The sequence below is a fragment of the Sus scrofa genome, chromosome 2 (genome assembly GCF_054392235.1).
Source record: "Sus scrofa isolate SSC_HxYL_T2T_F1_AM1 chromosome 2, Sscrofa_HxYL_maternal_Yorkshire_Landrace_v2.0, whole genome shotgun sequence".
NCBI lineage: Eukaryota > Metazoa > Chordata > Mammalia > Artiodactyla > Suidae > Sus > Sus scrofa.
Genome location: NC_139384.1, coordinates 63,468,881 through 63,483,675, shown reverse-complemented (window position 1 = coordinate 63,483,675; position 14,795 = coordinate 63,468,881). Strand labels below are relative to the sequence as shown.

Here is a 14,795-nt window from a genome sequence, read left to right as displayed (position 1 = left end):
AAGAGTCTCTAGTTCCTTCCATGTTGCTACAAATGGCATTATTTTGTTCTTTTTTATGGCCAACTAGTATTCCATTGTGTATATATACTTCTTCCTAATCCAATAGTCTGTCCATGGACATTAGGGTTGTTTCCATGTCTTGGCTATTGTGAATATGGCTGCAATGAACATGCAGGTGTATGTGTCTTTTTCAAGGAATGTTTTGTCCAGATATATGCCCAGGAGTGGGATTGCTGGGTCATATTGTAGTTCTATGTACAGATTTCTAAGGTACCTCCATACTGTTCTCTATAGTGGTTGTACCAGCTTACATTCCCACCAACAGTGCAGGAGGGTTCCCTTTTCTCCACAACCCATCCAGAATTTATTTCTGGACTTATTAATGATGGCCATCCTAACTGGTGTTAGGTGGTGTCTTGTGGTAGTTTTGATTTGGATTTCTCTAATAATCAGGGATGTTGAGCATTGTTTCATGTGTTTGTTGGCATCTGTACATCTTCCTTGGAAAATGTCTGTTCAGGTCTTTCCCATCTTTCCATTGCATCATTGGCTTTTTTGCTGTTGCGTTGTATAAGTTGCTTGTATATTCTAGAGATTAAGCCCTTGTCCATTTCATCATTTGGAACTGTTTTCTCCCATTCTGTAAGTTGTCTTTTAGGTTTCTTTTTGGTTTCCTTTGCTGTGCAAAAGCTTGTCAGTTTGATTAAGTACCATTGGTTTATTTTTTGCTTTTCTTTCTGTTGCTTTGGGAGACTGACCTGAGAAAAAATTTGTAAAGTTGATGTCAGAGAATGTTCTGCCTATGTTCTCTTTTAGGACTTTGATTGTGTCTTGTCTTATATTTAAGTCTTTAAGCCATTTTGAGTTTATTTTTGTGCATGGTGTAAAGTTGTGTTCCAGTTTCATTGATTTGCATGTAGCTGTCCAGGTTTCCCAGCAATACCTGCTGCCAAGCCTGTCTTTTTTCCATTTTATGTTCTTGCCTCCTTTGTCAAAGATTAATTGACCATAGGTGTCTGGGTTTATTTCTGGGTTCTCTATTCTGTTCCATTGTTCTATATGTCAGTTTTGGTACCAGTACCATACTGTCTTGATGACTGTGGCTTTGTACTGTTGCCTGAAGTCTGGGTGAGTTTTGCCTCCTGCTTGGCTTTTGTTCCTCAGTATTGCTTTGGCAATTCTGGGTCTTCTGTGGTTCCATACACATTTTTGGATTGTTTTTTCTAGTTCTGTGAAAAATGTCATGGGTAATTTAATAGGGATTGCATTGAATATTTTGATCACTTTGGGTAGTATGGCCATTTTTATCATATTAGCTTTTCCGGCCCAGGAGCATTGGATATCTTTCCATTTCTTTGTATCTTCTTTGAGTTTCTTGATTAATGTTTTATAATTCTCAGCATACAAGTCCTTTACCGTGTATTCCCAGGTGTATACCCAGGTATTTGATATTTTGGGATAAAATTTTAAAAGGTGTTGTATTTTTGTATTCCTTTTCTAATATTTCATTGTTAGTATGCAGAAATGTGATCGATTTCTGAATGTTAATCTTATATCCTGCTACTTTGCTGAATTTGTTGATCAGTTCAAGTAATTTTGGGGATGAGTCCTTATTCATTTTAAATAAAAGCTCAAAGTCCATACTTCCTTTGCCCCAATCATTAATTCTTCTGATGTCCCTAGGAAGCAAATGCATCTCTCCTACATGTTGTTCTTTAATTACTTCTTTATCAATAACCCATGTTAAATGTCCTTGTTAAACATGAAGGTGATTCATCTAGGAAATGCAAAAACAAAAGCCAGATGGCCACCCAGATCTGGCAGGACTGACTCAGAGGAAATGAAAAAGAAGACACCCATGCTCAGGGTAGAAGGGAAATGGGAATTATTAAGTGAAATATTTTACAGATAGAGAGACCAGGAGATATCACATCCAGTGCTTCAGGGAAATGGGGAATACTGGAAGGAGGATTGTGCCAATATAACAAAACACACGAGACTACTTTATATTTAGAAAGTAGGGGGGACCAGGAGGCACTCTGTTCCACAGAACAAAGCATAGGCTTTAGCTCACATGACATATTAAGGAAGATGATGAGATAAATATGGAAAGTGATGAGATTATTATTAGTGGGATTAAGGAAGGTGACAAGATTAGTGGGCAAGAACAGGCATAGGCAATGTTGAGGTTATCTTCTTAGTGATATCAAAGGGGGTACCTGCAGGATATAGTGCAGTTGATTAAATTGTTTATAGAATAACATGACTATCTTGTCTTTGAAAGAGACCTTGTACTTTAGAACTCTGCATCCACAGATATTTGCCTTCTGTAGAGTTCAGCTGTTCAGTGCTCTCCAAGAGGAGAGGTGCTAACAGAGGCAAGAAGCAGAAGGTAGTAAGTATTAGTGGCAGAAATTCAAAGGAATTAAGAATATGAAATTGAATTGAAATGACATTGAGGGTATTTTATAAATGAATCCTGGCTAGTAGTTACTCTACTTGAAGAGGTCACTTCATACAAGTCATTCCTCCATCTCTTTTCTATTTGTTTTTTCATTTTAAGGTAAGATCAAGTTTGGGGGAGCTTTCCAAGGCAAAACAAATCCTGTAACTAGCATATGGATGAGAGTGTGTTTGACTTGCCTGATCAGCTATGGAGGAAATATTCTTCACTCTCTGTTGACCCTAGAATAACATAATGGTGAATGACATTTCCATGGTGTTTTGTCAACTGCAAAAGCACTAAAACATGATTCCAACACATTCTAACTCCTATTGATAGACAAAATAAATTCTGAGTGAATAAAAACTTCATTTGTCATATTTCAATATCTTACACACAATGGGAAGTTAAAATTAGGTAAATAGATGGAGAATCCTCAGTGAGTGCAGTCTTTGTTTAGTAAATATTCTTTCATAATCCTGAGTCTATCAAAACACGACATTTAACCAAAAGCTAATTAAGAGAAGAAATATTTGTCTACCAGCCCTTTTGATGGAGTGTTGAAGGACAGGAGAATTAACCAAGAGAGCTGAGTTAACCAATGAAAGCTTTTGGTTTATTCATTCTATGTTCATCTGCATTCATATTATTAGGTAATGATTGAAAGTTATTTAAGGATTGGAGCAATGCTACTGTCTTAATAATAGAAATCAATTTTAAATAATCAGTGCATATTTACAGAATTCCATGCACATGATGGACTCCATGTAAATAACTACCTATAGGTTAATTTCAGAGTTTAGAAAACTCAGACTTACATAATAGGTAAATAAGAATACAGAACTCCAAACTCAATTGTCTTCACAAAAGTCTTTAAGATAAAGATGTTCCACTATTATCACTAAAAAAAAATTATTTTGGATCTTGACATTATATCAGCAAGGACATGGCAGTTGTTCCTTGCAGTTTCTGTTCAAAAACTTGTCAGCAATACAGACAGAGAAGATACATGAACACGTTACACATAAAAAAATCTACCTAGGACATTCGATAGGATGTTTGGCCTGCCTGGGATGCTATTTTTTTTGGCCATGGCTTGCAGCATGCAGAAGTTCCCAGGGCCAGAGATCAAACCTGAGCCAGAGCAGAAATCGGAGCCATGACAGTGAATGCACCAAGTTCTTAACAGCTAGACCACCAGAGAATTCCAGGCCTTGGATAGTATACATAATGCTACTTGAAGAGAATGCTTTCAGGATGATGTCTGCCAGTGAATTTGGAGAAGCAAATTGGCTGATCCTCAGATGCTGGCTATCTTCAGCTGTAATTCTTAAATGATGCTAACAAAAGGATAATTTTGCCTGATATAATTCAGAATTGTGAAGTTGATATTTTTCAGAACTAAAAGCATCTTCTCTTCAATTTCTGTTGGCCACAGCATCAAGGATGTTTGTCCCTGGGTTCCTCTAGTATTTCCTGGGCACATTCTCCACTCTGACTTTCTGGGAGGAAGCATTATCTCCCCATCAACCTCCTTAGCGCTGTGGTCACATCTTTATTTCTCAAGCTGTAGATGAGTGGGTTGAGCATTGGTGTGAGGATGGTAGAAGGCAGATACAATTTTGTCTTTCTCTGGTGTGTGGTATGAATGGGGCAGCACATTGGTATAGAAGGCTGCCCCATAGAAAATGATCACCACCATAACATGGGAGGAACAGGTTGCAAAGGCTTTTCTCCGGCCCTCAGCAGAGTTCATCTGATGAACGGTGAGCAGGATGCGAGTGTAGGAGACAGAGATGACAGATATAGGGATAAGCAGCATCAGCACACAGCAGGCATACATGAGGGTCTCGTAGAGTGATGTGTCAACACATGATAGCTTCAGTACCGCTGGTATCTCACAGAAAAAGTGGTTGATCTTTCGGGACCCACAGTAGGGGAAACTCATAGTAAAGGGAGTTAGCATGAATCCATCCAAGGAACCACCAATCCAGGAGCCCACCACCATTAGCAAGCAAATCCTATGGTTCATAAGGAGAGGGTATCGAAGAGGGTTGCACACAGCCACGTACCGGTCATAGGCCATGAGGCCCAGCAGGAAGAACTCCCCTCCAATCAGGGTCAGATAGAGAAAGATCTGAACTGCACAGCCCAGGAAGGAGATGGTCTTTTCCTTGGAGAAGAGGTCTTGCAGCATCTTGGGGACAGTGATGCAAATGTAGACAGTGTCCATGATGGAGAGTTGGCTAAGCAAGAAGTACATGGGTGTGTGAAGACGGGAATCTGTGTGTATGAGCAGAATCATAACCACATTGGCTGTTACAGCCACCAAAAAGATGGAGAAGACCACTGCAAAGATAGGCCCTGGGAATGTAGGATGTGTGATGAGGCCCAAGAGGATGAAGTCAGTGGAGTTCTGGTGAAATGCCACCATGTTCATGTCACATGCTAGCTCTAGAGCTGCAAAGACCGAAAGTTGTTGTTTATGAATTAACCAAATTCAGAAATTCATGAATTTATGTATTAATCAAAATATAATACATAGACATCCATCTGTTATTTCATAAATTGATAGAAAAGACACATGAAGCCAATAAGTATAGATAAATTTCATCTTTTTTGTTTTTTTTTTTTTTTTTTTTTTTTTTTTTTTTTTTTTTTTTTTGCTTTTAACGTTTTTTTTGTTGTTGTTGTTGTTTTGTTGTTGTTGCTATTTCTTGGGCCGCTCCCGCGGCATATGGAGGTTCCCAGGCTAGGGGCTGAATCGGAGCTGTAGCCACCGGCCTACGCCAGAGCCACAGCAACGCAGGATCCGAGCCGCGTCTGCAACCTACACCACAGCTCACGGCAACGCCGGATCGTTAACCCACTGAGCAAAGGCAGGGATCGAACCCGCAACCTCATGGTTCCTAGTCGGATTCGTTAACCACTGCGCCACGACGGGAACTCCATCTTTTTTGGATTCTGTTGTTATTAAGCTGCTCTGCAAATGTTAATCCCTCCATCAGGGATTAACAAGGCAGTAATATAACCTTTAATTAAGGGTCAGGAATCACTGGCCTGTAGTCAGATATTGTTTTACCAAGGAAGCTCAAGTCTTAGGCACAGTTCAAAATGTGAACTTGGATTTGTTTTTTTCACAAGATCATTTGGTGTTATAAATCTCAAGTGAGGGCCACCTTAACTTTATTACACAAGCATGGCTTTGCCTTCATCGTCAGGGTGGTATTTCTGATTGACTCCATTGAGCGGGTTCAGATTTTATGACTTGGTATGGCCTCATATAATTTCATGGAGACTTAAGCTACTCTTAAATCATTGTTCAGCCAAACTCAATAGAGTTTCTCTGACATTCTGAAGTTATCAAAATGTTATAATCTCCTAGGAATTCATTGCTAATTGCCTTAAAAATAATTTCTTATTTATTGCTTTATGTTGTTAACTGATCCTTTATGTTAATCAATAAAGGTAACTCCAGATGGGAAAAATACAGTAATATTAAAATTCCCTTGAATAAATGGAATTCATTTTTATAATTTTTATTCTTGAGAAATATAAATGTACTTTAATTAGATATGTTCTGGGACATTGAAGGATGAATTTAGTATTATTATTATGATTTATTATTATTTTGTAGTTTATCTCTTTCCCCATTTCAGTGACAGAATTACTGAAGCAATATATTTCCATTAAATGTATTCCCTAACAAAGTATATTCAAAGACACAGCCTTTGAGATATCAAGAACAAATAAATTCTCTTTTATGCTGAAGGAATACTATTTGGAAAAATAGACTTTTTTCTTCTGAGTGTTATTCAAAATGGAGTTAATTATAAGTTATATTCTAGATGAGTAAAATTCCAGAAGGCAAAAATAAAAAGCAACTTTATGTTTTTCTCTGCTGAAACTAAATTTTAATCAGTTTAGGGGGAAAAAAGTAAATGCCTGCAAGCTTAATAAAACTTACCTAAATATCAAATATTGGCTATCAACAAGCGTGGTGAAGGTTAGCAACTTTTGCCTTTGTTTAATATGTGAAATATTTAATTCTGACAGCCACAGCTCTGAATCATAAATAAAAAACTAAATTTAAGATATGGTTAAAGTTATATTTGTAAGATTCTGCAACAACTGGTTGGATATAAAGATATTAATGTAGGTAGACAATAACTTTGCCTTGACCAATGATCTTATTTTTCCTGTTAGAGATAATAGAGATTTAATATGTCACTTAATGACACTATATCAGATCCAGTCCTAACTGTCATTTTACAAATACACTGAAAAACTGAAATAACTAAATATTTGGAAAATTGCCTAAGAAAATTTATAAAGTTGCTTTACAATCAAAATATGGGCCAAATGGGAGTTCCCGTCGTGGCGCAGTGGTTAACGAATCCGACTAGGAACCATGATGTTGCGGGTTCGGTCCCTGCCCTTGCTCAGTGGGTTAACGATCCGGTGTTGCCCTGAGCTGTGGTGTAGGTTGCAGACGCGGCTCGAATCCCGCGTTGCTGTGGCTCTGCCATAGACTGGTGGCTACGGCTCCGATTAGACCCCTAGTCTGGGAATCTCCATATGCCGTGGAAGCGGCCCAAGAAATAACAAAAAAAAAAAAAAAAAAAAAAAAAAAAAAAAAAGGGCCAAATGATTTTATTTCATAGAAACATTCAGATTGGACTCCACAAAATAATAAACAAATTAAAACTTTCTCATTGCCTTAATATCTTTGACTAAGGGGTGGGGAGTGGGGTGAACTGGGAGTCTGAGGTTAATAGTTGCAAACTTTTGCAATTGGAGTGGATAAGCAATGGCATCCAGCTGTACAGCCCAAGGAACTATATCCAGTCACTTGTGATGGAACATGATGGAGGATAATATGAAAAAATTATATATATATCTGTATGAGATTGGGTCTCTACTGTAAAGTAAAAATTGATAGAATAGTATAAATAAACTATAATAGAAAAATAAAAATTATAAAATAAAAAGCTTTTCTGAGAAAAAAAATATTGGAATGCATATTTTTTTTTTTTTTGCTTTTACTTTACTAGATCCTCTCTCAGTGTAGATCGTAGATTAATAGAATATGAAAGCTGAAGCAGAAAAAAGAACCTTAGAAAGACTTTTTCATTATTTTTAAAACAACCAGAGACTCAGTTAATAAAAGAACCACACATTGGATACAGGGTGGTTGGGAGTGTGTGTGTTTGTATGTGCATGTGTGTGTGGGTCTGTGTGTGAATGTCTGTGTTTGTGTAAGGGACAGAATATTTGCATGAAAGAAACAGATCCTGTGAAAGTCATAGCACTATAAGGGGCTTGAATACAGAGGTTCATATTTTACTTTAGTCAATTAATCAAATATATAAAACCACTGACACATGATCTAAACATAAAATTAACATAGTGCTGTGGCATATTTGACACAATAATTTAGCGGTGACAATATCCACATTATGAACAAAATAACATTTTATTATTTACTTCCATGTACATAAGTTTCCAGCATCTAATTTTAACATTAGTGTCATTATTATTGTTTTATGTGATGTGTGATTTTTGTGATTTGATTTATTTTAACATACAAGATCCAGGATTCCATTCCCCATCAGTAATCTTTCTACTACTATCATCATTATTATCATTATTCCCTTCTCTTGAGTCTTCTCCTATTTCACTCTATAACTAGAGCCCTTCTTAAAAAAAAAAAAAAAAGAAAAAAAGAAAATGAACAAACTTGTATCTCATGATCTCAGTCATAGGCTTTTCTACTGTTCAAGTCAGAAAATCCTCTGACCTCCAGGATTAATCAAAAAATCACCCACCATAGCTACATAGTCACTGGTGGTAGGGAAGGGGATGGGGTGTGGGAAGATCCAAACTCTGGATCTCTGTCATGGGAAAGAATGGGCAAGTTTTTCAAGACACCTTGATTTAGTCTCTGATGTACCACGTGGTGAGAAGAGGTAAGGACGTCAAAGAGGGTCTCTGTGCAGAGCCCACCTGGTAGAAGCTGCCTCTTTTAGGACAGTAGTACTGGAATTATTCTGGGAGAAGCTACAGGAATCCACACACAATTCAGACTCTAGAGCATTTTTGCAAAAAGAGATCTTATAAAAAGAATTAGGTGATATCCTACCAGGGAGAAGGAATGTCCAAGATGGTGAGGTCTTGGGACCTTATTCACTATAGGTACATATTTAAATCATCTGTATCATATGATGTTTTGACATCTTAGAAAACAGTTTTACCTAAGGAGAGACTGCCCTCCCTGGGCTAGCCAGTTTTTAGAGATAGAGAAGTGTTCAGCATGTCTTTGATGTGCAGACTTATCAGTTTTGAGACAGACCTCCTCGCTGGCATTTGTGCACCCCTGGAGGCAATTTTCTCTACCTGAATCATTCCAGAACTAAGTACCTGGAAAACAGAAATCACTCCGAAGCCAGCCAAAATTATTCAAACCATCTAATCCTAAACTCTTTCCACTGCCCTGCCTTATTTTTTTTCAGTGGAAATCCCAATAATGGCTGTGGCCCAGTGCTTTCTCCCTGCTCCTGCCTTCTGCCTCCAACTATCCTGGTGACTTTTCCTGCCCTTGTTTGGTATGCTGTGGCTCCTGTCTTTAGGATCTTGAATATAACAAATTTTATTTTTATTTGAATCTCTCCTCTGTCTCCTCCAGTTGCCACACTTCATTGACCATCTCATGGAAAAATGCAAAATACACCCCCTGCCAGGAATCAAGCATGGCTATAGATATAGGATAAAAGCTGGCTGTTCTTTCTGTGTAATTCTCCACCTCAAGCAGAAAGAGACTCAGATTGAGATTTATAAAACTTTAAAGCAGGAAACATTTAATGAGCACATAAGCGATAACTGCTTTAAAAATGGTAGTATACAATAAGAACCAAGAGAAGGTTGGAATAAGTTTGGTTAGAAAAAACTACAATATCAGAGATGGAAGCTGAGCTGACTTTAAAGTCTGAGGCTTAAAAAGGAGAGAGAAAAGCATCATCAATGGTGTAAACAATGTCAGAAAAAAGATAGCAAACAAGAATTACCATGGCATAAATGTGTAAAGAAATGCCCAGTATAACTGTAGCTAAAGGGTGCCTTGGAGGGCTACTGTGTGTGGAATAGACTGGGGTTGGCTTATCCTGGGGCTGGAAGTGAAGGCTGAGAGATTTTTGATTCATTTGGAAATTAAATACAAATGTAAGTTGTTTGATAAGCCATTATACATGGTGAAATAGTAAAGGTATATGACAGTTTTATAAGGTTGAAAGCAAGTTGATTAATATTATACACTGTAAATAATTTCTTTGAAGCCTCACTAGGCTGTGACCAGTGAACTACTTTTTTTTTTCTTTTTTCTTTACCTACACCACTTAGAACTATACTCATTTATCTATTTTTATATATTAGGAAATTGTTGGGCATTGTTTCAGTTATTGAATAATCAGATTCTCCCTGTTTATCCCTATGAAACTTAGTATCCAATGATGTGAATTTGTTTATTTTTCCATACTTTATCTCTAATGCTCATAGTCATATGTGTCCATAAATACCCTTGGCCTGCTCTGTTCATTCAGATGGTAACTGATTTAATCAATGGAATGGAAACTAACCCTCTACTTTCCCTTACCACTCTCACAGTCAATTTGGAAATACTCAAAATGGGAAATCAAATATGAAAAAGAGAGAAGCCTTTCCTTGCTTAAAAATTTAAACTATAGTAGCATGTAGATAACATTCATTGAACATATATGGCACCAAGAATTAATTCAGTAGAAACAGCATGTGTTCTAAAGTCAGATATCAATTTACTTAATAAATATTGCTAAGGATACCATAAATGGTCCAGAAAAAAAAGTACAACTGTGTTCCTGGAGTATTAAATTTAAAGTTGTCAGATGCCAGAAGGATAGCTACTGTTTCGATTCAGAGATATAGCCTTATGAGCAGTGGTATCAGTTTGTGCAATGATAAATAGAAATAAAAGAATCAGCCATAGTGAAAATCTACTCCACTATACTAATGCTATAAATGAGTAAAGGATCAGAGGGAAAGAACAACAGCATAAAACTAGGAGTGACAGAGGATCATAAGAAGCTGACATGTCTGGCTCCTAATATAATGTGCTTATGATTGCATGGTACAAGTAAATATCTGAAATGTAGACATAAGGCCATTCCACTACAGTTTCTCAGCTCAATGGTCTCTGATATACCCATGGTAGGAAGATTCTCAGGAGATTTTTTTAAGAAATGTTGTTTGTCTACAAAAAACAAAGATATGTTATTTGGGGGCACTCTTAGAACACATAAGTGTGCATATTGAGTAGGAAAGGGAAAAGGGAACTTAGAAGATAATCAGAAAAAAAATAAATAATTCAGTGCATTTTCATTTCCTCCCAACGATGCAAAAAACCTCCACCTACAACTAACTACGTACAAAGAGGATAACACTTGCCCTATACAGAGGGCAATTCTTGTTTTTCCTTTAGAAATGTATATCCAAACCATTAAGGTCTAAAAATATGGCATTTTCCAGTCATGAGCTCTTACATACACTTTTTCTCTTTTTAAATACATTCAAGCCATTCTACACTATTACCAGATTCTCTTTAGCTTTCTGGCATCAAATCAATGTATCCTCTTTCCAAAGGTGAATGTATAAATTTGTACTTCCTAATCAAACTTATCCTTCTTAATCTTGATGATTCATTCTAATAGTCACAGAATGATGCCTAAAAAAAAATCCCAGTTTGTAAGAAAAGTTCTATGTGTTTTCCATGAAAACATTAGCTCTTACCTCAGAGCAGCTGAGCCCAAGCCTTAGTTAGGCAAAAGTGAAATGGCAGACTTATTAAATACTTGAATATAGAGGTGGGGCTATGTTAAAAGTAAGCTTTTAATTAATACTGGATTTCAGCATCCTGCAGGAGCAATCCCTAGTTTAGTAATTAAGCTATGGTTCCTGGGTTCATCTTGTTCATTAGAGGAGGATCAGCCAAAGTCCAGTGGTGTCAGTTTGTTCTTTCTTCTCCCAAGGGAAAGGTTGTAATCATTTATTGATAATTCTTCATAAAATTACTTACCTAATCCTGGCATCTCTCAGAATAATAAAAAAAATATAATATGGATATGACAATAAGATTCATTCTAAGTTTAAAATTAAAGCTTAAAATTCTAAAATGGGTTGGGATAAACAAAAAAAAAATCCCTCTTTTTCATGGCATTGTCCTATTTTGTTTGGGGACAGTTATATTAAAGATGTGTATTTAATACTGAGGTTAATTGTTTTTTCGTAGTCATTCATCTAGTGAGTAGTGGAGAAGGAATTTGTATGCAATATGAAATAAAGGAGACATTATAAAGAACAAAGAAAAGGCAGAGAAAGAGAAGAAAGTAGGGAGGGAAACATGAAGGAAGGGGAAAGAAGAAAGAAACGTTATGGAGTAAAACAAAACATGTTTTCTAAAAGTTATTTTGCATCACCATATTAAGATATTAAAGATGTGATAAATTAAAATTTCTAAAACAAAATCACTTAATTTCTCTAGAAAGGTAAGTGGTCTTTTTTGAAAGATAAGCAGCTTAACTAATAATAATTTCTATGATGATGATAAATATCATGATAGAATGGTTTTCACACTTTAGGCCTGCTGATGGATATGTTACTTATATGTTTAAATTTTTTTGAAGAATATTTGATTCACGATATATTAATTCCTGCTGTACAGCAGAGTGACTCAGTTTTTTATATATATATATTTATATATATATATACACATTCATATTCTTTTCAATTTTGGTATATCACAGGGTATTGAAAATAGTTCTTTGTGCCATACAGTAGGACCTTGTTGATTATCCATCCTATATATACTATAGAATGGATAATCCTAGAGTATATAGGATATATACTTCTGTTTCCTCACCTCCCAAGCTTTATATTACTTATACAATTTCTAAACATCAGAAATTTATTAGCATAGATCTTATACCTCATACCCTCTGTATTACAGATGAAAAAATTCCAACAATTTAGAATACTATTCATTAACTAGCTAATTCTTCTTAAAGATTTTTTATTGGAATTATCTATAAATGTAAAAGTCTTTCAATTAGATATGAAATAGCATTGAATATACTTTTCCTTCTAGTGTGACACTGCTCACTAAAGTCCCACCAAGATCAGCTGGATATTGGTCTTCTCAGTCCTAAATGAGTTTGATAATACCTGAGCAGCTACAGCTACCAAGAGGTTGATTTATCAGTCAACAGCCATCCCAGTTTATCCCAGTGAGCATATGACAACTTTAAATTTAATACTCCAGGAACACAGTCGTACTTTTTTTTTGTGGACCATTTATGGTATCCCTAGCAATATTTATTAGACCTCATATCTATTGTCTTGTGTTTTAACTGTCAGGGTTTGTGGCTTGAGTGTGTTTGGCATTTAGATGCACTTGGGCTTTCTTACAGGTAGTGTTTTTGCTAGTTTACTGAATTCTTTTCTTGGATGGGCATTAGCTGACAGCAGTCTCCCAAACTCCCTTAAAATTCTCTTTTCTGTCTTTAATGCCCTAGTGGAATTTTTTTTTTTTTTTTTTATGGCTGCATCCATAGCCCATAGAAGTACTCAGGCAATGGATTGAAGTTGAGCACCAGTAATGACCCACACCACAGGTGTGGCAACACTGGATCCTTCAACCCACTGGCCCCAGGCTGGAAATCGAACATGCACCTCCACAGCAACATGAGCCACAACAGTTAGACTCTTAATCCACTGTGTCACAGTGGGAACTCTCCCTAGTGGGATTTTTAAACTATTTGATTATCCTACTCTATCCTGATCACATTCTTTTTGGAAAAAATCCTCACTATTTTTTTTTTTTATTATTAAGTCCTAAATTAATATATTCTTAGGAAATTCCTTCTACCTTTCTAAAGAGTTTAACTCTAATTTTCCTTAAAGATAGAGACATATATTAGATTTCCAAACTGAAACCTCAAACATGAAAGTAAAAACCATGGAGACACAAAGAACTGGGAGGAAATAATCTCAGAGATGATAGAATATCAACTCTAAACAATGACTCATAAATTATATAATTCAAGCATCTCCTTGGAGGAATGATAAAAAGCCTCAGGGGATGTGCTAAAGATCCTGAACTTGGAAGAAGGATACCTGGGTTACTGCCATGCTTCTGCCATTTTCTGTATGTCTTTGGAAGTGGGATTTTCTTCTCAGAGATTGTTTTTTCATCATTAATACAAAGGTTTGGCACAATCGTCTCTAAGGTTACAGCAAACCCCAATTTTCCAAAATGCAGAATTTAAATAATATTTCCTTTTTTTAAAATTTTCATTGTTTATTCTGATTGTTTCATCTACAAGAAACCTATCACTTATCCAAGGTAGGTTTAATATATTTATTGGCTACAAATAATAAAGTGAATAAAATCATGTTTAAAATACTTCTCTTGAGCTATTGAAGGTGCTCTGGAATATCTCTAAACAAAGACTGGGAATCACTAAAACTTAAGTCTACATTTTAAATAAAATTGTTGATGTAAATAACAAAGCAGCAGTCATAAGCAATGACAGAACCTATCCAAAGCACAGATATAGGATCAGGCACCCAAGATAGAGGGATGCATAATCAAATGTTGAGAATAAGGTCTCTGCTGAGAGATGGGAATATTAATCTCTAAATTTATCTGCCTCACTATGGAACAGTGGATTATAAATGTTGGGGAAAATCCATCTATTTTAAACTAAAAATTATTTATTTTGATAAAGCAGAACCAAAGAGGAATGTCAAGCATACAATTAATAAGGCAGTATTAGATTTGCCTACATTTTCCATTATTCAAACATTCTTCTGGCCATAACTAAGCACATCTAACCAAGACAAACACATCTATGTTAAGTATATTTCCATTAAAAGCATCTCTACATTAAAGTTTCATCTTTTTTTCTCTCTCATATTATTATTAAGACATTGCAGAAGACTGTTTTTAAAAGACCTTTAGCAGTTTCCATTGTGGCTCAGCCAGTTAAGGATCCCACATAACGTCCATGAGGATGCAGGTTTGATCCCTGGCCTCCCTCAGTGGGCTAAGGATCTGGCATTGCTTAGGTTACAGATGTAGCTCAAATCCATTGTTGCTGTGGCTGTGGCAAAGGCTGCCATCTGCAGCTTCTTTTTGACACCTAGCCATCCCACACTTGTGGCCATAAAAAAAAATTAAGTAAATTTCAAAAAATAAATAAAAGACCCTAAAATTCCTAAGTGTCTAGATATCATGGCAATCTAGCAAAATTCACATCCCATGCTG

At 36.2% G+C, this 14,795-nt stretch overlaps 1 protein-coding gene across 1 annotated transcript; it reads right to left on the bottom strand.

Annotated features, from left to right (window-relative positions):
* Window positions 1–3,909: 3,909 nt before the first annotated feature.
* LOC110259743 (olfactory receptor 2T2-like) lies at window positions 3,910–4,877 on the bottom strand. The gene is given in 3 exon segments (XM_021085484.2): window positions 3,910–3,960; window positions 3,962–4,046; window positions 4,048–4,877. Coding segments are annotated over 3 exon segments (966 nt in total).
* Window positions 4,878–14,795: the final 9,918 nt, after the last annotated feature.